Source organism: Colletotrichum navitas (assembly GCF_030913465.1).
Source record: "Colletotrichum navitas strain CBS 125086 chromosome Unknown LY79scaffold_14, whole genome shotgun sequence".
Lineage (NCBI taxonomy): Eukaryota > Fungi > Ascomycota > Sordariomycetes > Glomerellales > Glomerellaceae > Colletotrichum > Colletotrichum navitas.
Window position 1 is genome coordinate 61,141 of NW_026850560.1, and position 25,585 is coordinate 86,725.

Consider the following 25,585-nt stretch of genomic DNA (forward strand, 5'->3'; position numbering starts at 1 on the left):
GGTCCATCATTGCTTCCCAGAGCATCCGTCCATGAGGACCCCTGGCCCCCAAACGGCCCTCATTCTTGCCCCCCGCCGTCCATCACCCTGCCACGCGTGAAAGAAAGATGGGTGTTGCCTACGGATACCTAAGAAAGCTTCGAAGCAGAAGGTGCTGCAAGGTGTGCCGGGTGTGGGGGGGAGGGAGGGGGGACTAACACCGTCACTCATTGCTCCCGCAGTTTCCTGTCAGAGCGGCGTTCGTATACGTCTCTGTTTGTTTGCTCGTATTAAAGAGCATTCCCCCCGCCTTGCCAACCAGCCTCTGGTCGCTTGCATTCCTTCAGTCGCCTGGTCTGCATCTTCTTCAAGAATTCTCTTGGTTCTCGTTCCTGTTATATCTGCGCTCTTTTCCCTCGCTTCGGGCTTGTTTTCCTCAAGTGGTCTGTCTATACCATCCTCGATTCTTGCTGTCTATCAACACAACATCAAGACACTCGCCCTACACCATCACTACCCGTGTACGAACCACCCGAGAGCACCCTTCTATACTCGCATCTCTTTTCTCCCCGACCCTTTTGACCACGCACGAAGCAAAGATGCAGCTTCCCACATTGTTGTCCTTGGCTCTTGCTGCCGCTTCTCTCAGCGTTTTCGTCCAGGGCCGCCCGCTCCCTTGTCCCGATGTGCGTCCCCGGCCCCGCTGATGCGCTCCCATAGACAAAATCAAGACGCTTTTTCTTTTCTTTTTTCTTTTCTTACTTTCTAACTCTTATGTTACAGGCGAAGCGTGATGATATCCTGAACGGCAAGGCCAACCCCGAAATCTGCTGCTCCTACGGCATATGCAAAGGCGATGTCGTCGTCAGGAGCGGTTGAACGAGCCGAACGCGGGGACCCTGAAAATGCTTCAATGGTAGCGTTGCGCGAGCAAATCGCAGACAAAACGAATACCACCACAGCAACGACAAGGTCAAAGCATCGGTCACTGCGCCTCTTCTCACCACGTCGCATACCTTCGCCCTTTCTCTTTCTGACACACACATACACACACACACACACGCCACGGCATATGTATATATCGGCGTTCTAACAGGTTGCATCATCGACAGCGGCGTTACGGACACAACCATCGACGACTCTCCATGCAGTTTGTGAGGGAGGTGGGAGAGGCTCCTGTCCATGGTCGAATTGCAAACACATGCACTCGGATTGCCCTTTCGGGATTGGTTGCGGATTTTACGCAAAAGAAGCGGTCGGGCGTACACAGTCAGCCCATGCTGCACATCCCGCTATCTTAATCCTTGGTCGACGAATGGGATCCCCGGGAGTGGGCGTCGGCCATCCCCCCGGCCCACTGGCGGGACCAAAGAATCGAGAGACGCGGGACTGGTTGTGCATGAGATGGCCACGTTAACTCGCACGGGGATTGGGGATCGGGTCGTCGTTGGTGAGCCCGGCGAGGCGTGAAGGCGTTGAACGCCGGGCCAGGCCTCACGCTCAGCGGCGTCGCCAGAGACGGTCATGTGGATCAAGCGATATCACGAATGAACACGTATAAATAACGAGCCACATGGAGGGGCCGTAGACTGGGTATTACGAGACATGCTGTCAGCCAGAAACGAATAGTCAAATTGTTTATTATTTGGAAGAAACGTGCGTCAAAATCGTGCTGACTGGAGCGCCTCCCGGAAAGATAATTCGTAACCACCCCCCAAACCCACGCGTTCGTCTATTGGCCCGCTGTCTCGTATCGCGACAAGAGCGTCTTCCCGGCCTCTTCTAGCAGTCCGGTCTGCGCCTCCCATCCACCGTCAGGGATTACGCTCACACTAGGGGGGGGCAGCCACTGGCGTATCGGGTTAAGTCACCGGCAGACCACTCTGCAGAAGTACGACGCGGGTTGGGCTGATACCGTGTTGAATGAAAGGGACTTTCGTGAACCCCTCTCACAAGACCTCTTACGAGACCCTCCCTGCGAGAAAGGTCTCGCTAGAGATGACAAACCCGTACGAGCCCTGCGGCGGTTAGTGAGCGCCCGATCGCCCGTGGCTTTTCCAGCACGAGACACGCGAGATCCGCATAAGAACGTGATTCGGGCACGGAGAACGTTGGGAAAGAGGGGGGGAGCGACTTACGGCGACATTATACAGACATACCTCCTGGGCCCCGGGCGACTTGGTCGCGCAGCAGTCCTCGATCATGACGCAGTCCCACCCGGCGTTGTAGGCATCCGTCAGCGTGCTCAGGACGCACTGGTCCGTGTTGACGCCGGCGAAGAGCAGCGTGCGCTTGCCCCCCTCGGCGGCGGCCCCGGACCTCTCCAGGTACCTCCGCAGCGGCTGTTCCCGGCTCCACATGCCTGATATGCGGTTCTTGTTGCAGCGCACGTCCTCCGGGCGGGCGCTCCGCTTCAGCGGCTCGTAGATGTCGGCGTTCCACTCCCCGGCGACAAGGCACCGCCCCTGGCCGTCGCCGAGGTCCCCGCCGAGGCCGAGGCGAACCACCTTGTCGTCCGACTCCCCGAGGATGAGCGACCGAGAGAAGCCGTGTTGGACGCTAGCAGGTATTGCCGCGAGGTCATCGTCGGTCAGGCCCCAATTTAGCCAGATTACCTGTGTTTCGCGCGTGCAAGGGTGAGCTTAGCTACCTCAACGCCGCCTCCCGTAGGGTAGGACGGGGACGTGACGTCTGCCGTAGAGGCCCGAACGTCCGACTGGCGGAAATGACAAACCGTACCTGGACATCTAATTTGCGGCATTTCTCAATGACCTTCTCGATTCTCTCCACCGCGGCCAGACCAGTGGGGTGGTCTCGACACTTCGGGTGCAGGAAGTAGTTCTGCATGTCGACAATGACGAGAGCCGTGCTGTGGGCAGCCACCGAGATGGACGTCTCCTCGGGCCCTTGGCTCGTGCGGACCGTCCAAGTCGGTGACTGGCCCCTGGTGAGATCATAGGTTCGCGATGGTCGCTCGTAGTGCCACTCGTCGCCCGGCGGGCCAAAGGTCAAGTCTGGGCGCATGACAAAGGCGAGGACGGCCCGGGATTTTCTCCTCGGGTAACCTAGCCTTGGCTGCGGGTATAAGTCAGAACTACTCCCGGATTGCGGGGATTCTGTTTTTCTTCTCAAGCGATTGGGCGGAATGGGTATGGCTGGTGTAGTCGAGAGGATGAGAAACGCAAAGCACACATGCAACTAACTACCACCAAGAAGAGTCATCTGATAAGAAATCCCGCAGTGCAGTGCAGAACGCAGCGCTTGCGCCGGATGTACGTGTCAGTAAAGTTTACCCATCCGTCCATCTATCGGGAAGGAGCATGCGTCGGCGCGGCTATTGGCCGATCACGGACGAGCAATGGTCCATCTACAGGAATACTGCATCACCTCGCCCTGCCAGCGCAGAAAAATTCTCGCAAGGGCAGGTAATTCGGTTCTACGTGCACATATGGGGAAATCAGACAGCTACCCGGAGAGCCCTTCCATGCAGGCGCATATCGAAATGGGAGGTGTAGGTAGGCCCGAGGTGCCAGAGTCAACAACCACGGGCTCTGCCGCATGCGATCAATGGCCCATACCGCTCCGGGTCCAGGGGAAACAGGGAGCAGTTCGGGGCCGACCGCCAGAGTGTTTCAAGACTAGCAGAGTGCGTGTAGAAAGCCCATGTACATCTTGTTTCGGGGGACCTTCGTACCTAATTCGTTGAGCGACATGGTCCCCAGCTGGTGACAATACAATGAGACAGACAATGGGAAAAGGGCAGAAAATCTTCAAACCCCATCAAAGCTCCGGTCCAGATACCACGTGAACACATGAAAAAATGAAAATGAAAAAAAAAAAAAAAAAAAACCCCCCGAAACCAAATCCCCGCCCTGCGGAATGAGTCTCCAGGCGGTCCCTCCGCTACCGACGCGCCTGAATTGCGAGTTGCGAGTCCAGCGGGCAAGAGAAGTCGCTTCGTTTGGCAAGCGTGTCGCAGGGGAAGGGTCCATGTCGGGTACGGACCGTCGTTGTGATTGGAGCGGGAAGTCGCAAAGAGGAAAAATCGGTCTTACAGCGACCGAACAATTCCCACCTTGCGGGCAGCGCCCCACACCCTGCCAACAAGCTTCGACCCTGCGTGACGTTGCGGCGTGGGGAACTGGGGGGAACAGTTCGCCTCGAGGGGCCGTTCTCGACGAGGTTGATGAGGGGCTGGAGCTCGGCATCGAGGGGCCGAAGAAGCTCCTGGTTGCTTGTTGGCCCGGAATAAAATAAAACACAACAAGAAGCCCACAAGGCCTCCGTGGTATATATCCAGCCGAAAGACCGTTCAGCCGTCTGGTTCGCCCTCCAGTCCTACTCTCTTCTGCTCCGTCTCCTTCGCCTCTCTTCTTGTCCCATTCTGCCGCCCTTCAACCTCCGTCGTCTGTAGCCGTCAGTCGTCTCGTAGGCCTTGCATCCGCGTTTCATACCCCGCCGCATCTCTCTCTCCCCCCCCCTCCAGCCCTGCTGCATCACATACGCGTAAACAAACAGAACAAACCCCAGAGTCGTATCTCACAATGTCCGCAGCTGTCGGCTCCGTTAAGCCGTCCAAGGCCAATATTGGTGTCTTTACCAACCCAGCACACGACCTGTGGATCAACGAGACCGAGCCCAAGTTGGAAGCTGTCCAGGCCGGAGAGGGATTGAAGCATGGCGAGGTCACAGTGGCGATCCGAAGCACTGGCATCTGCGGGTAAGAATCCTGACGACGGGCGACGTGAGCTTTTGGAGAGGACGAGACTGACAAAGGCCGTACAGGTCTGACGTTCACTTCTGGAAGCACGGATGCATCGGCCCCATGATAGTCGACGGTGATCACATCCTCGGCCACGAATCGGCGGGTGAGATTCTCGCCGTTCACCCCAGCGTCACCCACCTCAAGGTCGGCGACCGCGTCGCGGTCGAGCCCAACGTCATCTGCAACGCCTGCGAGCCCTGCTTGACCGGCCGCTACAACGGCTGCGAGCAGGTCCAGTTCCTGTCCACCCCGCCTGTTCCGGGTCTTCTGCGCCGATACGTCAACCATCCTGCGGTCTGGTGCCACAAGATTGGCAACATGTCATACGAGAACGGTGCGATGTTAGAACCCCTAAGTGTCGCCCTCGCCGGCATGCAGCGTGCCGGCGTGCGGCTTGGTGACCCGGTCCTGGTCTGCGGTGCGGGCCCCATCGGTCTCATCACTCTCCTCTGCGCCAAGGCGGCCGGTGCCTGCCCGTTGGTTATCACGGATATTGATGACGGACGTCTGGCATTCGCCAAGGAGCTGGTGCCCACGGCCATAACCCACAAGGTGGGCCGTGGAACAGCCGAGGAGGAGGCGAAGCGTATCGTCGAATCCTTCGGAGGCATCGAGCCCGCTGTGGCCATGGAGTGCACCGGCGTCGAGAGCAGTATCGCGTCGGCCGTCTGGGCCAGCAAGTTTGGCGGCAAGGTCTTCATCATCGGCGTTGGCCGCAACGAGATCAACTTCCCCTTCATGCGGGCCAGCGTTCGCGAGGTCGACATCCAGCTGCAGTACCGTTACTGCAACACATGGCCCAGAGCCATCCGACTGGTGGAGAGCGGCGTCGTCGACCTCAGCAAGCTGGTGACGCACAAGTTCACGCTTGAGGATGCCCTCGGCGCCTTTGAGGCAGCCAGAGATCCCAAGTCGGGTGCCATCAAGGTTATGATCCAAAGCCTGGACTAGGCTGTGTGGGGGGGCGACATGGTTGGTGTTTTGGGCATACTCTGGCGGTGTTGGCGATCTGGTGCCACGGATGGCTTTATTTTCTCTCTTGTTCTTCCTTTTTCTCTCCCGATATAATTTAGAAAAGGTTCTTAATGGCATTGCATTGCGACATTGCATGTTTGCGATCTGTGTTTTGTGCGAGCGATGTTGTGTTACGTACCTAAGGAAGGTGGTGTTTGGGATCTGGTGTGAGTAAGGATAGATGCGGGATTGGACTAGCAACGTCGATGATACAAAGTGCTTGAAGGACGTGACAATGAGGTGTGATGCAACGGAAATCGGCCAACTAATATAACTGACTGCCAGAGGCAGGCCCGGAATGGAAGGAGGCAGTTGAGACGTAGACCTCTTTCTACTTACCTACCTACCTACCTACCCCAGTACATATCTTGCTGCCCGCCCGTCGGGTTTAGTTCACCAGACAAGCCACAGGCGGCTTCTCTCACGGCGGCAAGAGCTGCTGCACTGAGTACCTAGGTAGTGAAGAGAATACCTGCCCCCCGGCCCCACTCACGTTGGAGGAGAGACCCCCCGCATTTGATTGGCCAGATCCTCAAGCGGCATAACCCGTCCACCTCCCGTCCCTGCCAGCGCGATACGATACGCTGTCCCTTGTACCTGAACAACCTACCTAAGTGAGTGAGTGCCTGACGATTGGGTTTTTCATCTCTTTGCCTTGGCCAGCACCAAGCACCCAGCACCGAGCACCCAGGCTGGAAATCGCACGCACGGACCACTCGTCCGGCTCGCAACAACAGCACAAGCGAAATCTTCCGAGAGGTCGGAGGCAGACTCTGGCAGGAGAGCTCTTTTTTTCACCTCACGCAAAAACATACCCCCATCACCACCCCCTTCCCATCAATTGGCCGCCAACGAAGCTCCCTCTTCGACCCTGGAGCCGCCCACATCGACCTTTTCCGATTCGACTTCTAGATACCCCGTTTTAATCCCCTTCTCTCCGACCTCGACGTCCCCAAACGGTCCTCAAAATGTCTTCCGCTCTCGCCCGCCCGCTGATGCGGACCACCGCTCGCACTCTCCCTTCGCGCCTCGCCCTCCGTTTCGAGTCTACCACCACCAAGAAGGCCACTGAGTCCGCCAAGGATGCCGCCAACAAGGCCAGTGAGTACTCGGCCAAGGCCGCCCAGGGCCTGAGCCGCGCCGCCAGCGCCGCCGGTCCCGCCCTCTCCAGTGCCGTCGGCGCCCTCGGCAAGGTCGGCGGCCGCACTGGCAAGGTCATCAACTTCATCGAGAGTACGTGTCACCCGGGACAAACGGTCCTTTGAGGACTGGCGTGATCGAGAGCGCCTTCTTACTCAACTTTGCTTGGTCAATTGCTGACGGATATGCGACTGCAGAGCAAGTTCCTTGGGTTGTCTATTACTCCCGCGTCGGCCTTGAGCTGTCCAAGATCGTCTTCCACGGCCAGAAGATGGCTCCTCCGTAAGTGGGCCTGGTATTGGAATCGGCCTTTTAGCTTCTAACGGCCGGTACAGCCCCGTCAGCACCTTTCAGTCCTACTTCCAGCGCGCCCTGGATATCCTGAAGAACCCCAACACCCTCCTGAAATCCGTGTCATCGACCGCCAACTCCGCCGCTGCCGCCAAGCCCGCCGACATCGCCTCGCGCATCAACACCGCCTCCGTGGCCTTCGGTGCCGTCGTCGCCGCTGAGTGCCTCGGTTTCTTCACCGTCGGAGAGATGATCGGTCGCTTCAAGATTGTCGGCTACCACGGCGAGACCCACGCCGCCCACCACTAAACGAGCCGACTCCGAGCTTCCCCATCTCGTGTCGATTCGAAGGGAAAACGTGATGGGGGCTGGTTGCTTCCTCATTAATTCTAACTGCATCTAAAGGGAAAGAGCGCAATTGGTGGTATCGGGATATAGAAATCGGTGGAGGGGGGTGTTTTTTTGGAACCATGACGTGAATGCTCGATGCCCTTGGTAGAGGTTCATGTATCCAGTCGCACAGCTCCCGGTCGAGATCTGTTCGACCGCTACGGAGCTGGTTGTCTGGGAAACGCAGAAAGAGAACGGTTTGACGGCCTCGGATTCGGTCGTTGGGTCGCTTCCTTGACAGGCACCTTATTATTTCCTTATGTAGACTCTGTACATCACACGTCAAACGCAGCCCACGCACGCTGCGAAACCTGCCTCCTGCGGGTAAATAACAGGAAACCATTTGAACCAATCGTTTTGTCCCTCTCGTATCTCAAACGCCATCCCTTGGTATAGCGTCAAGATTGGAGCGGCCCTTCTCCCTCGCGCATGCGCAACTCTGCAAGACTTTCAGGAAGCTGCCTAGCTGCGGCAAGAATATGGAACTCGAGTACCAGGTCACAGCGACCCCGAGGCGAGCAGCCGGTTCCCGCGACGGACCTCAAGGTGATTCCTAACTCTTATCTGGCTCAGAACCCGTCATGACACATTGGCTGTTCAGAAAAAGGATGCGCTCAAAACAAGCCATGGCTTGGACCTTGACGGGAAACCAGAATAAGAATGGCCTCTGGGGGAACATCTGGAGATGGCAACAGGACAAGCCGTAAGGCCTAACATGATGGTGCCAAAGACAACATCTCTGAGAAACTCGGCCCCCTTCTGTCTTTTCACTTCATCTCTCATGTGTTCCTTTCCTCTGAGGGGTATTTCAACGTCATGGCATGCCATTTCAAACAATATTCTTACGCAGGCTCACAATCTACCAACATATGCCCTTCCTCTTCGTACTATAGCCTGCAATAAGAACGCGATGGTGTAGTTTCGACATGAGTGTGTCGCCAATGCTGAATGTTTGGACCCTTTGAGAATTGTTGACAAGGTCTGATTTGCGGCCGCCGGCTTGCAACCGGGCGTCTCATTCCCGTTTTCAGTATGAGTTACAACATGCCATCATCGGAGGCTACAGCCTACATGCTAGACCCATGAGCCGATGGAAAGGACGTGCATGAACGGGAGCTTCTGTGTCAGCCTGATCATGATGAATAGCAATTGGCACGGGATGAGCGTTTCCATGTTATGTCGAAATGTTTCGGTGCTTGTCGATCCCCTTTGTCTATGCAGTGTCCAGATACTGATTGGTTGCTCGTAGGTTTGGATTGCCGAATAGCTGTATGATAGCGTGTATGCGTATGTATTTTGAATTATGTTTAGACCTCCGCGCAGACGCACATCACCTTGAGTTCCATATTTCCCATGAGAGCAGCAGATATGATACTCAAGTGAGGCGAACCCCATTTGACGCTTCCTTTATTGATACTTTGTGGCTGGAAATTCAGACTATCCTTTGCAACACAAGCCAGCGAGCATCCATAGGTGGAACGCACCCTTCGTCAGGAATTGGCCTCCCATGCCACGCTTTCGAGATCGTTTTATAGCTCTTGAGTTGTGCCTCGTTGTCTTCATCAACCCATGGTCCACAAAGAGGATGACCGTATGCATCAACTTTGGCCGACGTCTGAATCGCTTCAATCCACAACCCATCAGGCAGCATCTGCTCGTATCAATACAATCCCCGCACCTCGATAACAACTACCAACCCGGTCTCTTGAGCCCGGTTGCGCATCTTCCCCCTGTTTTCGTATAGTATGATCCGGTCTTTCGGAACCCCCCCAAACCAAACACCTCTTTAGCTCAGCTTACACACCACCGCAACCACGACGCTTGGAGCAAGGCAGCAACTGACTTCACCACCAGGCAGAGAACAAGGTCCGAGCCCTTGTATTATGATGCGAATTTTCTGGTGCTGCAGAGCTATTGTCGCGCCGGCTTCGTAACTTGGGCATCAGCCCCATTCAACGGACCTCCCCGGGGACCTGTCCGTCTACGGGCCCAGGAAAAGGAAGCCGGGAAACCCAAAGTTGCCCTGCAGCGTAGTACATCCTGTGAAATACACATATTTCAAGGTATCGATGTCGAACAATGCTTCCCGTGACAACCAGGGGGGCTGCGAACGATTGCTATCATGCCTCTCCTAACCGCATCTGTACAGAACACGACCGAGTACCGCAAGCAGGGGCATGGATCTACCTCCAAGGACTGGACGATATGGATAATATTCGTCCGGGGACGAAGGCCGGAGGGTCCTATCCCCTAAACTGAATACAAGAGTTTGGGGACTTTCGCAAATCCACCGCCACTACCTCCCCACGGTACGGTATCAATCCCTCGGGTTGTCCCATGAAAGCAAACAAAGTGGTCAAATGAGGGCAATGGTTTTCCATGGTGGTGGTCAGCCTAGGCGGGCAGCCAATAAGGACAGTGGTGGCTCACAATACAATATATTGATACATCAGCTGAAGGCGACGAAAGCTTGAGAGACATGCTTTGCCAAGAATATCATCCATGATATTCATATGCAGGGGAAGTATATAGGTGATTTTAATAGTAAGAACTCCCCATCCCGTACCTATGCATCGGACATGCAGGGTATACACACTTTTAAGTCCAGATCCGAGCTCACAAGACTACTATCCAGCACAGAGAACGCAGCCCAGGGCAATCGAGATGAAGCATGTAGTCTCAAAACGGGGCTTCTGGTGATTCCGAGTTTCCGTACTCACGTAACAGCGCTGATGCATGTGGAGAAGCACAATCTAGTCTTGATGAAGAGTAGAGAAAAATGCCAAAGCAAGGCAGTGTGCTCTTGGCCCGGCAAAGATCGAGATCGGCGCCCTTAACCCGCATATCCCTCACCACGTCAACAACAGAGAAGTAGAATAAGTGATAGACAGCAAACGCATCCAAGACAGAAGAAGCAACAGCACACCGGAACCCCCTTCCCCGAGATACGAGGACATCGATTTACGCCTTGGCCCCCCATCAGAGACAAGATTAACAACGAATATCCAATGCTCGTCTCCGCCTCCTCGATTGCCTGCCAGCTCAGCTCCCCCCTCCGCGCCCTCAGTCTCCTGTCACCGAGCCTCTTCCAACGTCGCCATTTTCAACCTGTTTCCCCAGTACTGCCAACCTGGTTCCAGGTAAAGGAGGTGGATCGCTGCGGGCCGTGATCCTGCCGACCCTACCAACGGGCGCAGCCGTCCAACTTCGTGCCCACCAACCTGCAGAGCCAGCTGTTCCCGCATAACAGCTCCCACCCGACAAGCGGCCCCGGCCCTGGAAGCCCTGGGCCAAGCTTGGTTCTGTTAGGGCTAATTCACGGCAAGATACGAGCGGTTGTGGAAGACAGAAGGGAGAGGGAGAGGAAAAAAAGGAAAAGAAAAGCCCTGATTCAAAAGAAAGGGAAAGGGGGGGATAGGAGGCTACTCTTATGCTCGCGTATGGTCCTACTCCCCCCTTCCACCGTAGCCTACACATTGGCTGTCACCCCAAACGGCCACAGGATAGGGTAATGGCCGACGGCAAGACGGAGAGAGGGGTTGACATGCCCATTTTCACGCGAGCCACTCATACCAGGGATCCGTATTCCCGGATCCAGGCGCTCGATCGTGTACAGGCACATTCATAGTGGAAAAGGGAGAGATAAGTAGGACATGTGGGGGTGGCCTTTGCTAATACGTGAGAGCGCATGCACATGTATTGCATCGCGTGTGGGTGTGGGGAGAGACAAGAGGAAGAGGAGGAAGGGGGGAGGAGGGGGCGAGAAGGGCGCAGGGCGGAATTCTGAAGCGAGTGTTTGGGCAAAGAAAGGTCGGCAAATCCACCAACGGCGACTGCAGGGTCCGGAGGCGTCTGGCTTCTCTCCGCGGCATGCACGTCGCACTTCGAGGAGGCTGGTGCGGCCAGCCGACTCCACGGCGTGGGCGAATCCTGCCCTATTCCAACCTCACTCGGGCTGAGCGACACGCCACAGGCAAAACATTGAGAGGGAGAAGGGCAGGGGCGGGGACGAGAAGGAAAGAAGATGCGGGTCGGCAAGGATGGCATTAGGAAAAACCTCAAAGAACGTCAAACGTGCAAACAGGACGGTTCGTCGCGGACCCGGAGATGCGCAAATACACGCCGTTCTCAGTTGCGAACCTGCGGGAGCATGAGCCAACAGCATGAAGCACGTACATGATGTGTTGTTCCTTAGCGGCATGCTCGACCGACAATGCCGTCTTTGCGTTTCTCCCATTTCCGCATATGTATGCCGGTCGGCTAGGCATCTCTGAGCATCTCATTGCCCGGCCAAAGCCCATGCAGTAGTGTAGTTGCCCAACCCGGTAGGGGTCTTTGACGAAGGGATTGTAACGTTGCCAGGTAGCCCACGACTGACACGTTTTCAGTGGAAGGGGCGAAAAGGGCTGGCCAACAGTCCAATCATCCAACCAGGTGTGGCTGACTGGTGCGGATGAGCAATGCGGGCGAAATGTGACCTGCAGAATATGGAGATGGAGATGGAGATGGCAGGGCAGGGCAGAGGGGGGAAGAGAAGGAGAACCAACTGTTCCACAAGGCTCGAGGCCGCAACTCGATTACAATCCCATTTAGGATTGGTTTACTTGCGAACTCGGAAAGAGATGTGGCGAGGCTTGCCGTCAGTCTTCTTCTTCGCCCTGCGCCATAGACCGTACTCGTAGCTCAGTCACAGAACACGACTCGTCAAAGTATGAGAACACCGAACCCGGCCGTGACCCAGGCCGGGCCGTCAGTCAAGGTCTCAAGCGGCCTCATGCGCGGCCGCAATTTGGCATCATTATCCATCACAGTCCGGTTTTATTTTATTTACATAGCCAATTTGTAACAGGTTCAAAAGAAAACAAACAACGGCCGCAGACACCAGCCCTTCCCCATCCTTAACGCAGTCGTGACTCGATCCGCCGGCTGACGTGTCTCTCGTCGGCATTCTCTATCCACACCATCCCGTTTTCCCATGCGCATGCACACCGATAGCCAACGCCTCAAGTTCAGGCCCGCGCTCGACGCCGTGGAGAAAAAAAGGGAAATAACAAGTACGGAAACTCTCAACTACATGCTGTCAAGTGCGCGTCGCTATATTTTTAGTTGGACCGGGCCGTTTCCTCCCCACCAGTGCATTGTAACAAAAGACATAGGAAACAAGAAGCCAAACCGATCTTGGCCAGTACTTTACATGGGCCAAATCAGTGTGTCAGGTGCTTTCTTAGGAAGGCAAAGGGCCTGTATAAGACGAATGATGTTGGTATAACCATATACCACAGTGGGTTAACGCGCCGAATTGGGTTATATTGTTAATGTGTGCGAGGGTCTGTGCTTGCTTGCTTGCATCTAGCCCATGTAGAGGCACTAAAGGCGGCTTCTAGGGGAGGCTTGGCTGACTTTGTTGTATATTCTGTACGACGCGTGATTATAAGCCAGGTAGAGTGGCTTTAGCGACAGATCTACTCGAGCAAGGTGGATTGACATCGCGTAGGAAAAGCTGCAGGTTGGTTGCGAGACTCGTTGCGTCTCCCACCGTGTGTGCATGCATCTAGCCAACGTGATGTGGGCAGCCGGCGGCCCTGGACGGATCGAGGGATATGTGGTGACGTGTGGGACCAGACCAGACTCCGACGAGATCTCAGGCAGGTATCCGCGAGCGTAATTCGGTATGACCAACATGATCGTCCACAATTCCACCCACCCCGAGGAAGACCGAGGCTAGACAGCGACGGCGCAAACCGCATTTCCGAAGGGCTGCAGGGTGGAAATGATGCCGTTGGGTGAAGAAGCGCCGCAAAGGGAATCGCAAGTTGCAGGTTGGCTCGCTGACAACGCGGTAACCGAAGTTATTAGGCAGTTGGCAGTGAACCCGAGGTGATGGAAAGTTGGATGGTGTAAAATAGAAAACATAATCGCTATAGCGGTCCAATTGATAGGCGTCTCTTTGCGAGAGATGTCCGACTTTGCAGGCTCGCCTCGTCTCATTTCGGGCCCACACCGGCTTGCAAACGGGAGGATAACGGCATGAGAATCACCAACGTCGGCAAACCCCGTCTTGTGTAATGGGGAACCCCCTCGGCAGGTTGGGTTGCCCCCTTCCAGATCATTGGCCGGGCTTCCTAGCCGTCCAGACAAACCTAGACTCGTCAATTAGAATACCGCGCTCAGAAGAAGAGCTTGCAGATACCTCGGCGGCAATCTGCATACGGAAACTCACATTCTACAGTAGGCATGGACGTGCAGCCGACAGATATCCATCTTAAGGTCTTCCACCAGCCTGTCCACCTGATGCCTTGGCCAACCTTCTATTTGGACAAAGGGTGCGAGTGTCATTGCCTCAAACCCATGAGTGAGGCCGAGGTTAAACCACCGGCCAATCTCCTGCTCGAATTTGTCGGCGCTCCACGGGTTGATCGGTAGTTTGACTATGTTCTCGGTGATGTTGGTGAAACCCGCGGCGTGAAGTTCGGCTCTAGTATCCAAAATGTCAATTGGTTGCCTGTACGTCTGCATCGCACGTCGCAAGGTGTTACCCCAAAGAACGAGGGGCGAGTCCGGTGGTAAGGTGTTATCGTCGCTACGGAACATCCACTCGATTTCCACATGCTCAATCGAGCCACCGGGCCTGATATGTCTGAAAGATTTTCGGTAGAGGTCTGGCCAGTCTCGTATGGCCCCGAGTAGCATCTGTATATGGACCATGTCGAAGGTCTGCTCTGGTGCTGGCCACGGCGCCTCAACATCGGCGCGCACGAACGAAACACATGTGGGAATTCTAGGGAAAAGTCAGCCTATGTTGCCAAACCCGCGGGGGAATACACGATAACATACACCTGGGGCTGAATGTAAGCAAGGTCGAGCCCTAATACGCGGCCCTGGTTGTCCGGGCCCTTGTAAAGCGAACTATGGCGAGGGTATTAGCAAACGACAGTGCTAAAATCTGGCGCAGGAGGAGCAGGATAGGCTTTCTTACTCGGCGACGTCGATCGCCCAAATGCCAGTGCCCGTCCCAAGGTCAAGAACTTGGGCCCTATCGGGCAGTAGCGCGTCATGTAACTTGCTTTTTCTTGCCAGGAAGATGAGCTTGTGGAATATATCCAGTCTGTCTTGTTCGGCCTAGAGATTGTTAGTCGGGGAAGGGGAGGGCTTCCATCTCTCACAAGTAGACTCTAAGAGCAACTTGCCTCATCGATTGGAAGCAGATATCTTCCTCGCCGAAACCCTTCATAAACGCGGCCGTGATCAGAGTAATGCGACGAGGTATCCGGGGTCCCGCTGGAGAGGGCACGTTAGCGATTGGTCTCAGCGAACACAACTATGTCGAAGCCATGGTATGGTCATAATCATGAGAAAGACATACCTGTTTTGAGACATTGTTACCATACAGACAATATGCGGATTGTGAGACGGGTGGGCTTTGATGGAGGTCGCTGTTCAAGACGAGAGAGCGAGATGGCTGAACAGATGATTCCCCGGTGAGAGACGGAACCGGAACATCAGCCAGGAAGCGCTTGATGGAGACTGTCAAGAGCCGGGAGCAGGAGTCGTAAGTCAGTAGAACCGCCTTGCCTCTGTGGCAGTCTTCCTTTCGATGAACTTTGGCAAGTCAGCTTTGACGAAACATGCGTTGACAAGCGATCAACAGATCAAGCTATGAAATGATGCTGGTGATTCATGAAACATGGAAAGGGAACTAGATGTGGCAGGATTGAGAAGCGGGCAATTTAAGAGTGTGTGCGTGGGTGTGCAGTCTGGACCGGGAAACGAAACGAAGTGATGGCAGCGGTGCAGGCGGCTGCAAGTCGATAGAAGCACTCGCTGATGGCATCCAGGGAATAAGGCCGCCCAGTACAACTGACTTTTATGGAGAAGGGGACCCACGCAAGAGCGAGCCCTTCTTTGCGAGAGGGAGAGGGTGCCGGAAACGAAGAAATGAGCCAGCTGCAGCGAGATGTAACGGACATCAGTGGGAAAAAGAGGGGGGGGGGGGGACTGTGACGAAACTAAAGCCTGTTCCTGCGTCAAGGGATCTGGGTAACTCGACAGCTTCTTGTATTCCGAGGATTGGTACACTGACACCGCTTCTTTCTCTCCCTCTCCCTCTTCTTCTCCCACACGCAGCAGCAGCAGTGATGGCCAACACGAGTGCCACATCAATACATATGACATCCTCTGCACTTGCACTTGCACTTGCACCAGCCGACGTGCGCGAGCGCGCGCATACATTGACTTGAACGCATCTTTCTGCTTTGGGCCCCCCTAGGGCACCCCTTCAGTGCAATACAAGGTTGTCAGCACAACACAACAACTCATGGCCCAACCAACAAGCTGGTGAACGGTTATGTGACTGCAGGACGCCTTTTGCCTTCAAGGCCGGCATGAGGATGAGAATGACAAGGGTTGAGGTGCATTAACTTAGGGCAGAGACAAGGGCCGAATGATGGGCCTCGATAGCGTACCAGTACATGTACCTGCATGCACACAGTTGCAATTGAGCCTGTAGCTAGAAAGGCAGCAAAATTGTACACAGTACATGCGTGCGTGTACTTGTGTGTATGTATGTGTTCATCTGTGGGACAGGCTCATCTTTCCTACATCACCTTTGCTGGGCCTTGGCCATTCTCAACACTGCCACAGGCACCAACCGCGAAGAGCCAGAACAGAGGAGGAACGGATTGTGCATCAAACAAGGCAGGACAAGATATAGGGGAACGGAACAAGATGGCCAATGCTAGGGTGGAAGTGAAATAGAGAGAATGAGAGAATGAGAGAGAGAGAGAGAGAATGAGAGAGAGAGAGAGAATGAGAGAGAGAGAGAGAATGAGAGAGAGAGAATGAGAGAGAGAGAGAGAGACGAAGCAGAATGAGGTTGAAGTGAGAGCCAAGGGGTCAGGCGGCAAAAGGAAATGCGCTGCAATTGACGTACATGGTAAGAGCGAGCGGGGAGCCTCGTCGTGGCTCGGCTGGATGGCCAAAAGAGTCGACTGGGGTCACACAATGAGTTGGAGAGGTCGTACAGACGAGGACCGCGCTGCGGTAATCGGCGGCTTTCTTGTCGTTGCGTGCTTACTGGGTGGAGGCGATAGGTTGCGAGAGAACGGGCGGCGTCGCAGGAGGCGAGAAGCCGTTGGTCGGGTCGGGTTGGATGGGTTGGGGTTGAAGTTTCAGAAGAACGGTTTGGGTTCGATGTCTTGGCGTTGGTGTAGATGGGTTCAGGGCCGAGAACGAGGAAACGAACGGGGAATACAGCCAGGCAGGATGAGGCAGGATATGCGGCAACGGTGAGAAGTCACGTTGACTAGCCAGGCCGAGGCATAAGGAATAGATGAATAAACAAACAAACAAAAGAAGGGCAGGGGAGAAAGAGAGAGAAAGATGTCGACCAGACAGCGGTCAAGTTTCGGGTCGAGTTAAGGTCGCGACAGAGGTCGAGGTTCAAAGTAGCCGCTGGCGCTGGGTGCTGCAAGGTGATGTATGTGATTGACGAGGTTGAAGTCTCTGTTGGGCAGGTTGGGTCGGGTTCGTTTCGGCGACGGGCGGGAGCGGAAGGAGCAGCGATCTGATGGATATGGAGCGAAAAACAAGGGGCAAATACCAATCGCCGAGAGAGCACGAACGCGCAAAGGGCAGGGCCTGCAGAGACAAGGACCTCCCGACCTTGGTACCTGTCTTGAGGGGCGGAGGCTAAGGCGATTGAGTGAGTTGTGTAGTCGTGTGTGTGTATGTGTGTGTGTGGTGTGTGTGGGAGAGAGCAGAGAGGCGTACTCTGCGACGTTGAAAGGGGGGAGGGAACACTGCAAGACAAAGCTTTGCCAGTGAACGTTCCAGGTAAGACGCAAAATCGGTGAAGATGTAGTAGGCGAACGGGCTCAGTGAGAGAGCAATCGTCAGTCTACTGCATACGGTAGTGGTGGTGGCAATAGTGGGGAAGCGGTTAGTGATGGTGCTGCTGTTGCTACTTTAAGATGGTGTCTAGAGGGAAAGGAAGCGAGAGAGATATCCCCCCTCGATCTCGTGTACTTGCGACAGAGAGGTGGGAGGAGTAGTGGTTATTGTTGTACCCGTATGCAAGGTCACCCCAAGTAGTGTGGTTTGATCTGTAGGTCTTGGGGAACAGCACAGCAGAGGTCGTACGTGTAAGAGGCGGGTCGGATCGAGTCGAGTCGTGTCCTCTCGGCCGGTAGAGAAACGGCGGCGGCGTGAAGTTACGATAGATGTAGACCAAAGAAAGGGTGACGTCGTTGGTGGGAGACGAGGATGGAATGACAGCAATGGGCGGGTTGATACTCGAAAGTCGACGAGCAGGTCTTGTTAAAACGTTGCTCTTCTTGTGCAGACGTTGAACACTCTTTGGCGGGCGTTCCGTGGCTCGAGGGGATCCTCCGCTGTTAAGTAAGTAAAGTTAGTGGGCTTCTTTTTCTTTGTTTTGCGCTCCATTCTCCAGTCCCCCCCACCCCCTGTCCCTTGCACTATGGCCGCCATTGCCATCGGTGCTGTGAGAATTGGGGCAAAGGTTCCCGGACCCCCCCCCCACCCCTGGAGACTGGAGGGCGCGTCGATATGATGAACGGGGCTTTGAGATGATGGGCTGTAACTTGGAGATTTGATTACACTGTGCTGTTTCCTACCTTCAAGATCCATTCCTGGCGGGCTTCCAGAGTTTTGCCTTGGCGGGTGCTTGTGATTGTGTGCGTCTCTCATCGAGTCGTCGTTCTATTCCCGTCGTCTCTATTTCGCCTTGCCGACCCTAGGCTTTCTCCTGACCCCGGTCATCATGGATGATGACACTTGGGGAGAGGCATCTGCAAATGCAGATGAGGGCCTGATGTCCTCTTACCTTGACTGCAATCTTAACCCTGGGCTGGGCAGTCCGTCCGAATGGATGTCTGGTGAAGGTATCGAGGATCGAGGAGGACGGCAAGGCACAAGAGAGACCGGTCGGCCAACAAGACAAGGGACAAGATCGGTACCGAGGAACGAACAGGTGGCTCGTGATGTACCTAGGTTAGCTGGGGACCCGGCGAGGTGGGAAAAGTCGATTGAGATGATGTCGTGCGATTGAGGTGAGGTGAGGTTTGGAACAAGACAGGACAGGATAAGACAGGAGCGGGTGGGTATTCATCCACCCACACACTCAGTAGCAGCAGCTCGCAGGATAGCGCGGATGTCCTATACTTTCCCAAATTACCCGGACCAAGTACGCGGGCTGAGCTAAGGCAACGCAACGCAGCATAAGGACGAATGTACGGGCAGAGCAAGGCAAACCCGAGGACGGGAAGCTCCAGTCAAAAAAGACGGGAAGAATGGCGGGTAGGGCATGCATAAGGGAAGGGAACTGGAACCCGTCTACTGGGGCTCCGTGGTTCTATTTTGGCGACCATGGATTGGCGGGCACGCTTTACCGTACTTGTACAGAGCAGAGCAGGTAGGCAGTGAGTGTACCTACCTACTTACTTTGCGTCAAATTCCCACGTTCCATCAACCAGCCTGCCACTGCCAGGATGAAGGCAGGTCCGGGTTTGTTCACCATCGTCATTTCCTTCTCCTTCTCATTCTCCTTGTCCTCCTTCCTCCCCTCCTTCCGCTTCCCCTTCTGCCTTCTCTCGGCCGTGCCTGCCTGCCTGCCTCCTATTTCTCACCTCATCCTACCATGCCGTTCCTTCACATTGTTCCCTTCTTTATACATGGCGTCTAATTACTGCCCTGCCCCAAGTTCGGAAACAGGAACCCACCCCAGTCTAATGCTTAAACTTGGATGCATCTACGTAGGTACCTATGTACCTATCTACCTATTAAAGAGGTGGGAGGTAAGTGTGTGCCTATTTCCGAGCCATCTCTGGTACGTACCATACACCATCTGAAAAACCACGAGAAACCGACTGAGTTTATGTGAGCAAACAGCTTGGCTTGGCTTGACCCTGGGAGGACTTGACTTGCCATGCCTGCATCGCTCTAGCGTACGACATCCGGCGCCACTGAAGCAGCCGCTTGTTCGTCTTCAACCTCGCCGCCGCCCCACGCAACCTGCGGTGGTCATCGTCCCAAAGGCAACTCCCGCCATGTCCCACCTACCTAGGTACGTACCTAGCTAGGTATTCGTCGAATCCAATAGCCTCGTATCTTCTTAGTAGGCTGCACTAGGTAGGCACCACTGCTGATCGGGCCGCACATGTCGATCTGAAACCCGCTCTCGACTGCCCGGTCGGCAAGAAAACGGGTGAGAAAAGGGTATTAGGTACGAAAGGGGGGGTTGTGTGTGTGTCTTCTCTTTTGGTCTCTACAAAGTACAAAGGGAGCAAGTAGTATCGGTAACCCACTGCGAACACCATGTTCCTCACTCTGGTTCACTCATTTCGTTGCATGTCCAGGGTCCGTCCCTCTCACACTCTAGTACACTAGTATGGCAACGGCGCTAGTGTACTATAAGTACTTCGACTATCCGTACCTAGGTAGGTAAGGTACCAGAAGGATAGATTTGGTGGAGAATCAGGGGAGGGTACCCGCCAGCCCATTTCAAATTCCTACCTCCCATGCCATGTTATGTTCCTAGGGACTGAGATATGAACAGGGCAGTAAGCCCTCCGCCCGACGTCTTCTTTGTACGTAAACCTATTTATTCATCAACAACGCGTACGGACGCCCAAAGTTGGGCCATCTCATTGTGGGTGTACGTGTAATAGCCTTGATTCTCTGAGCCACCCATGTGTTATCGGACTGCGGCAGTTGCAGAGCGGCTGGAAAGCGGTAATGAGCACTCGTTGACAAACAGTCACCACCAGACAAGGCCGTGGTGGGTTAGTAAGCTATATCGACAAGAGGCGTCTGAGCCGTACCGGCATCAGTTGCATCCGGACGCTCCCCAGTAAACTTTCTACAATATACTACAAAGCAAGGTACATAGTGCCCGTCACGGTCTGTTGGCTATCCCTTGCTAGAGATCCAAGGTGTGGTTTTAATCAAACAACTACTACGTTACTACGTAGAAGACCTGACTCTGGAGAGCAGTACGGCCCTGTTCCCGCCTCACCCCGACCCCGGTCCCGGCATCGGCCCCGTCCCCTGCAAGCCATCTTGACCAAAGAGACTCAGATGTTCCTCTTCGACTACCTTAGCCCCTTGTATCCCCTCCCGCGGCCCCATTCCAATCGTGCGCGCCTCTCCGCTCAACCCTGATTCGGTGAAACAAGATGGACTCACCCTTTGAGAAGTTGACCGTCGCGGCATGGGTCGAGTGGGGATCAAGTAAGCACCAACGACCCATTGCAAGCCAAGCAGACCAGCGAAGGGCACCCAATTTGTATTTGTGCTGCTAAACTAGGCACCAAAGTAAAGTAGGATACGTCGGCGAACCCGCACGCCTTCAAAAATCAGTTCCGCCAGCTTGTCATTTGTCATGCCACTTGGGCTAAGGCATCTCATTTCACCCTCTAGTATCTATCTCCTTTAGAGGTACGTAGGGTACGGCGGCGTCTCAGGACCGGCCCTCGGTGCTTCTCTACTCCCGGTACCGTCCGATGTCATCCCTGCCTGCCACGTACAAATACGTGTACTGTCAAAAAGAAACACGGCCACAAGGAACAACGGCAACTGCACCCCTGGAACCCGTCGAAGGATGCTCCTGCCGTCATGCGGACATTTCATGCGGTTTCTCGTCATATCGGACACCTTCGGCCGACATCCATCGGCAGACGCAACTGGTTTTTTTTTATTCTTCCTTTTTTACACTTTGCGCTAGGAGAACTCCCCCGCTCGCCAAACACACAAGACTGCCAGACAGGAACACGAACAAGTGATGCCCATCAATCAATCTCGGGCATTTCACTGTTCGGAACCCGCCCGCCTCACCTCTGGCTCAAGTTCCGCCCCTTGAATAGATGCACCTTCGTCTGTCCAATGTCTCTGCGTCACATCAGCGCGTGCTGGTTCTCGGACGATGTCGAGACATAAAGACAGATGAAGCAATCCATAGGGACCTTTCAGACCGTCAGCCCGGAGTCGCCTCCGGTATCCCTCCCCCCGTCGACTAGTGGTCCTACTCTACCTATTGGATGCAACGTTGACAGCCAAGGAAACAAACAACAACCCATCGAGTCCATCCACCGATACCAACTGAGCTCACCGACTCCTCGGTTCCGTCAGATCCAACACGCGCACTTGAATAACCAATCCTTTTGGACCCGTGTACCGGTACTCTACTCTATTTCTCACAAACAGCGACAGCGACTTCTCCGCTAGCAAAAGCAAGTTGCCGGGCGAGACGACGATCATGAGACGGCCCATGTTGCCGGATGTATTAGCGCAGAAAACATATCAAGATGGTAGGTACCTTCCCTACCCAGATAAGTATGCAATCACACATGGGCCAGAGCAAAACCTGACGCACACCGCCCCTCCTCCCCCGCCGCAGCGCTCCCAACCTACCTTGATACACACCCTAGCTCCTTGTTCACCGTCACCGTACATCGTAAATGAGGAGTCGTCACAGTTCCTTTCTCGTCTGGTAACCATCCCACAGAGGTGCAAAGGCGTGCCAAACAGCCATGTTTAATCCGCCTCCACCAGGCTCACTGCCTAACGCTCGTCGGCCACAGCACCGAATCGCAGCTGGCCCGTTAGGGTGAAGCGTCTGCGACGCAACGACGGCGAATCGTTGGATGAGGTACCTACTCTTTGCGCAGTACGCAAGCCCACCAAGTTCAGTTCACATCAACTCCCACCGCCCTGTTGTGGGAGTAGTGTACTTTTCTTTTCTGCAGGGGTGACGTCGGAACACCCAGCTTCTCGGATTCCCCACCCCCTCCCTCCCCGCCGCGACTGGCAACTCGGGTTTCTTGGAATTTTCACGAATCCTACGACGAGTTTAGCCGCCATGACCGCGCACCAGGACAGGAAACCGGTTGGCTGCCTTCCTGCTCCAAAAAGCCGGCTCGGCTTTTGACATGCTCCAGACATCTTTTGGACTACTGCAAAGTTCCGCATTCTCGACAATACTCGTAGAGCTCTCAAAACACGCAACCGACATTCCCGGCTCTGGTGCCTCGAAACTCGTTGATGATAGGTACACCGCAGTTACGGGCGAACCGGACTCAATGGCTGCCAGCGCTTCGAGCGCAATAGCTCTGAGCTCGTCCAAGTCCAATACTGGACTGGTCCCGCGTAGGGCGGCCAGCTTGCAATCCTATTTTCATCGAGACACAGGACCGCCAAGATCCGAAATAACGCAAGCCACCCGTGTCCTAGAAGCGATTTCTCAAGTATACGGATGGATACATGCATCACAATTCGTACCTGGAGGCCCGGTCCCGTGCCTACGGAGTACAGAGTACATGGAAACTGGATCCACGAGATCCTCGTTGGGGCCGGGGCCAGCACGCTGCTCCTTCGCGGGCATTTGATACTCACGTGGCACACACATTATTCTACCACAGCTCGCAGCCAGCTCTCGGATCCCCGTGGCTGGCTGCCTGGATGAGGGGGGGATATCCCGAGCCCGGTGATTGCAAGGTCCGTTCCCAAGAGTCTGGTCGCACCGCGTCATGCAGCCAGCTCACTTCTGCAGCATGGGGGGTGCCTCGTCAGCAGGCTCCGGCGGCATTTGAGGTCCAGCACATGTGTACCCCCTCCCCTCTACCCCCTGAAACACAGATCTCAGTACTTATACAGACAAGGAATTGGAATGAGTTTGGGTCATGCTTATCATGGAGTCCGAAGCGATGGGCTCCAGTCCACTAATTCAATGCCAGGCTGCCCTTGAGAAAATCTCGGTGGCCCACTCACTGTTGCGAGGGGTACGTACGCATCGTCGGAAGCCATGGTTGGTCCCAGCCTGCTGGGACCGATCGGCGCGAGCGGTATTAATTCCACGAGACGGTTGACGACTAAGCGGCTATACCTAGCGTGGCCATGGTCGTCTTTTTGCCCTTGTCTCTTTTCAGTCCAACCAAATCCTTTGTCCTGCAGGCTGCCAGCCAGCCTCAAAAGGGCGTCAAGGGGCCAGATCAAGTCCCCTTGCAAGCATTGGAAGACGGAGCCCTCATCGAACGAAACCTCTGTGATGAAAGTTATATCCAAAGTTCCTTCCAATATGGCATCGATGACCGATACGATGGATGGGGTTTCGACCGGATAATTGGCCGTTGCTGGCCATAAGTTCCACGGCTTTCCCGCTTCCGTTCGGCGCTGCATACAAAAACGTCCCAGGGTCCGTAATGTTGTCTGAGGTTGACATCGGGGTTAGATGAGCTGGCAGCGGTGCTCAACCCTTGACCCCTGACACTAAGGACCCGACACTCTGGTACTGCATTTGGCCGCTACGCTACCCACCCCGTCCCCAGCCACCACCCGACTACGGTACCTAGTCACCTGAGTCGCAACCTACCTACACTAGGTAGCTGCCTAGTGTACGGAGGTGCGTGTCAAAAGTTCATGCCCAATATGCTAGGACCAAATCCAGCTAGTGGACCCACTTAATATATATCTAGCCAATCAGAAAGGCAGGATTAATCCACTGTAATTTCTTCTTTACAGGGGCTAAAGCAAAGTAGCCTATAATAATAACAACAACAATAACACTACCTTTTTGCCCCTTTAACTATTATAACTTATAGTACACGTTAACCCTTCTTTATAGGCAATTATTCTTACCCTCTAGAGCTATATTAGAGGTAAATTAGCTAATAAAGTTACTTAAGCCCTAGGGTTATCTAAGTATATAGTTAATAATATTCTTAACTAAGTAAAAAAGCAAGGCTTTAATCTAACTACTTCTATCTTCTTTTTATAACCTAAATATATTAATAATGCCCCTTAAGCTAGCTAGCTAAAGAAAGCTACACTTATAGTAGCTAAGCTTATTATCTAGAAGGTTTACTATAATTAATATAGTAAAGAAAAGATATATACTAATATTACTAGTAAGCTCTAAAGTAAGCTAGACATAGATCTTTTAGTAATAATAGTCTACTATATTCTTTAGTAAGCTAGCTTTAGAAAAACTAAACTAACAAGGAAGCCTAGCTTAATAGCTTAGATAAAGCAAAAGAGGCTTTCTTAGTGTCTAGCTTATTACTACTAGTTACTTAAGGATTAGAAGAAGGTTATTTAGTTTAATAAGACCTTAGTAGTCTTAGGCTATTACTATAGTAGCTATTATCTATAGTAATAAGTATATAAAGCCTATATAAAGTTATATATCTATACTTAATAGAAAAAATACTCTAAGTTTATATTCTAGGGCTACTTTATATATAATAAAAAAGGCCTTTTTTACTACTAATTACTTAAGTTAGTAGTAATATAAAAGGCTACTAATAAAGAGATTATAAAGTTAAATACTAAGCTAGAGCTAGTTAAGTGTCTTAAATAGGAGTTAAAGAAAAGGATTAGCTAGCTTTAGCTTTAGTAGCTCCCTAGCTATAAACTAACTTTTTACTAAAATACTTATACTAGTAAGTTAGTCTACAAGAGTAAAAAAAAAATTAACTAGTATTATTACTAAAAGGAAATTCTTTTACTAAAGCTTTTCTTATTTATTTATAATAAGTGCCTACTTAGCACTCTTGTTTAAGAGGATAAAGCACCTTCTTATAATTACTACTTTATCTACTAGATATATTTAACTTATAATATTAAAAAGCTCTACTAGTGTAGTAATAGCCTTAACTTTAACCCTATTAAGCTTTACTAGCCTTAGATAAAGTAATTTATAATAAGGAAAAGTGCCCTAGTTAACTAAGCAGCAGCTAAAAAAGTATAGTAATAGTGCTAGTAGGCATTACCTTAAGAGTAAATCTAGGCCTAGATAAAGAGGCTACTAGCCTATATTAAGGCTATTATTACTCTTAATAGTAGCAATAAATATAAGGAGGGGCATTATGCTAGCAGATATTGATCAGAAGTTCTAGACAGGCATCATTAAAATATTAGTAGCAAATTTATTTAGGTGGCTACCCCTGTAATTACCCTTGTTAATTGACATGGGGTGGTCTTGGCATATTGGGCATG

At 53.4% G+C, this 25,585-nt stretch overlaps 11 protein-coding genes across 11 annotated transcripts; 6 read left to right on the plus strand and 5 right to left on the minus strand.

The window, feature by feature from the left end:
- Positions 1 to 578: 578 nt before the first annotated feature.
- Positions 579 to 858, plus strand: LY79DRAFT_667689 (uncharacterized protein; the record flags this gene model as incomplete). Its single annotated transcript, XM_060563418.1, has 2 exons — positions 579 to 665; positions 763 to 858. 2 exons carry the CDS (start codon positions 579 to 581, stop codon positions 856 to 858), a joined length of 183 nt encoding a protein of 60 aa, XP_060416677.1.
- Positions 859 to 1,633: 775 nt separating this feature from the next.
- LY79DRAFT_602354 (isochorismatase) lies at positions 1,634 to 3,003 on the minus strand (the record flags this gene model as incomplete). Its single annotated transcript, XM_060561854.1, has 3 exons — positions 1,634 to 1,997; positions 2,118 to 2,594; positions 2,719 to 3,003. The coding sequence occupies 3 exons, from the start codon at positions 3,001 to 3,003 to the stop codon at positions 1,941 to 1,943; spliced, it is 819 nt and encodes a 272-aa protein (XP_060416678.1). The 3' UTR covers positions 1,634 to 1,940.
- A 1,520-nt stretch (positions 3,004 to 4,523) lies between these two features.
- LY79DRAFT_667691 (alcohol dehydrogenase GroES-like domain-containing protein) lies at positions 4,524 to 5,695 on the plus strand (the record flags this gene model as incomplete). The annotated part of the gene is made up of 2 exons (XM_060563419.1): positions 4,524 to 4,699; positions 4,765 to 5,695. 2 exons carry the CDS (start codon positions 4,524 to 4,526, stop codon positions 5,693 to 5,695), a joined length of 1,107 nt encoding a protein of 368 aa, XP_060416679.1.
- Positions 5,696 to 6,351: 656 nt separating this feature from the next.
- On the plus strand, positions 6,352 to 7,929 carry LY79DRAFT_545775 (ATP synthase subunit G). The gene is made up of 3 exons (XM_060557193.1): positions 6,352 to 6,991; positions 7,096 to 7,180; positions 7,234 to 7,929. The coding sequence occupies exons 1-3, from the start codon at positions 6,727 to 6,729 to the stop codon at positions 7,496 to 7,498; spliced, it is 615 nt and encodes a 204-aa protein (XP_060416680.1). The 5' UTR covers positions 6,352 to 6,726; the 3' UTR covers positions 7,499 to 7,929.
- A 3,056-nt stretch (positions 7,930 to 10,985) lies between these two features.
- LY79DRAFT_88763 (uncharacterized protein) lies at positions 10,986 to 11,832 on the minus strand. Its single transcript, XM_060565187.1, has one exon. It carries the CDS (start codon positions 11,624 to 11,626, stop codon positions 11,147 to 11,149), a length of 480 nt encoding a protein of 159 aa, XP_060416681.1. The 5' UTR covers positions 11,627 to 11,832; the 3' UTR covers positions 10,986 to 11,146.
- A 1,963-nt stretch (positions 11,833 to 13,795) lies between these two features.
- LY79DRAFT_588341 (methyltransferase domain-containing protein) lies at positions 13,796 to 14,956 on the minus strand (the record flags this gene model as incomplete). The annotated part of the gene is made up of 5 exons (XM_060560901.1): positions 13,796 to 14,357; positions 14,414 to 14,485; positions 14,556 to 14,698; positions 14,767 to 14,857; positions 14,943 to 14,956. 5 exons carry the CDS (start codon positions 14,954 to 14,956, stop codon positions 13,796 to 13,798), a joined length of 882 nt encoding a protein of 293 aa, XP_060416682.1.
- LY79DRAFT_88806 (uncharacterized protein) lies at positions 14,752 to 15,932 on the minus strand. The gene is made up of 2 exons (XM_060565188.1): positions 14,943 to 15,932; positions 14,752 to 14,857 (listed from the first exon to the last, which is right to left on the minus strand). Exon 1 carries the CDS (start codon positions 15,806 to 15,808, stop codon positions 15,221 to 15,223), a length of 588 nt encoding a protein of 195 aa, XP_060416683.1. The 5' UTR covers positions 15,809 to 15,932; the 3' UTR covers positions 14,752 to 14,857; positions 14,943 to 15,220.
- Positions 15,933 to 18,954: 3,022 nt separating this feature from the next.
- Positions 18,955 to 19,810, plus strand: LY79DRAFT_545797 (uncharacterized protein). The gene is made up of 2 exons (XM_060557194.1): positions 18,955 to 19,421; positions 19,484 to 19,810. The coding sequence occupies exons 1-2, from the start codon at positions 19,084 to 19,086 to the stop codon at positions 19,512 to 19,514; spliced, it is 369 nt and encodes a 122-aa protein (XP_060416684.1). The 5' UTR covers positions 18,955 to 19,083; the 3' UTR covers positions 19,515 to 19,810.
- Positions 19,811 to 20,485: 675 nt separating this feature from the next.
- On the minus strand, positions 20,486 to 20,880 carry LY79DRAFT_545799 (uncharacterized protein). The gene has a single exon (XM_060557195.1). The coding sequence runs from the start codon at positions 20,804 to 20,806 to the stop codon at positions 20,606 to 20,608; it is 201 nt and encodes a 66-aa protein (XP_060416685.1). The 5' UTR covers positions 20,807 to 20,880; the 3' UTR covers positions 20,486 to 20,605.
- Positions 20,881 to 21,091: 211 nt separating this feature from the next.
- LY79DRAFT_88918 (uncharacterized protein) lies at positions 21,092 to 21,721 on the plus strand. Its single transcript, XM_060565189.1, has one exon. It carries the CDS (start codon positions 21,209 to 21,211, stop codon positions 21,527 to 21,529), a length of 321 nt encoding a protein of 106 aa, XP_060416686.1. The 5' UTR covers positions 21,092 to 21,208; the 3' UTR covers positions 21,530 to 21,721.
- A 480-nt stretch (positions 21,722 to 22,201) lies between these two features.
- LY79DRAFT_88922 (uncharacterized protein) lies at positions 22,202 to 23,128 on the plus strand. The gene is made up of 2 exons (XM_060565190.1): positions 22,202 to 22,478; positions 22,531 to 23,128. Exons 1-2 carry the CDS (start codon positions 22,452 to 22,454, stop codon positions 22,975 to 22,977), a joined length of 474 nt encoding a protein of 157 aa, XP_060416687.1. The 5' UTR covers positions 22,202 to 22,451; the 3' UTR covers positions 22,978 to 23,128.
- Positions 23,129 to 25,585: the final 2,457 nt, after the last annotated feature.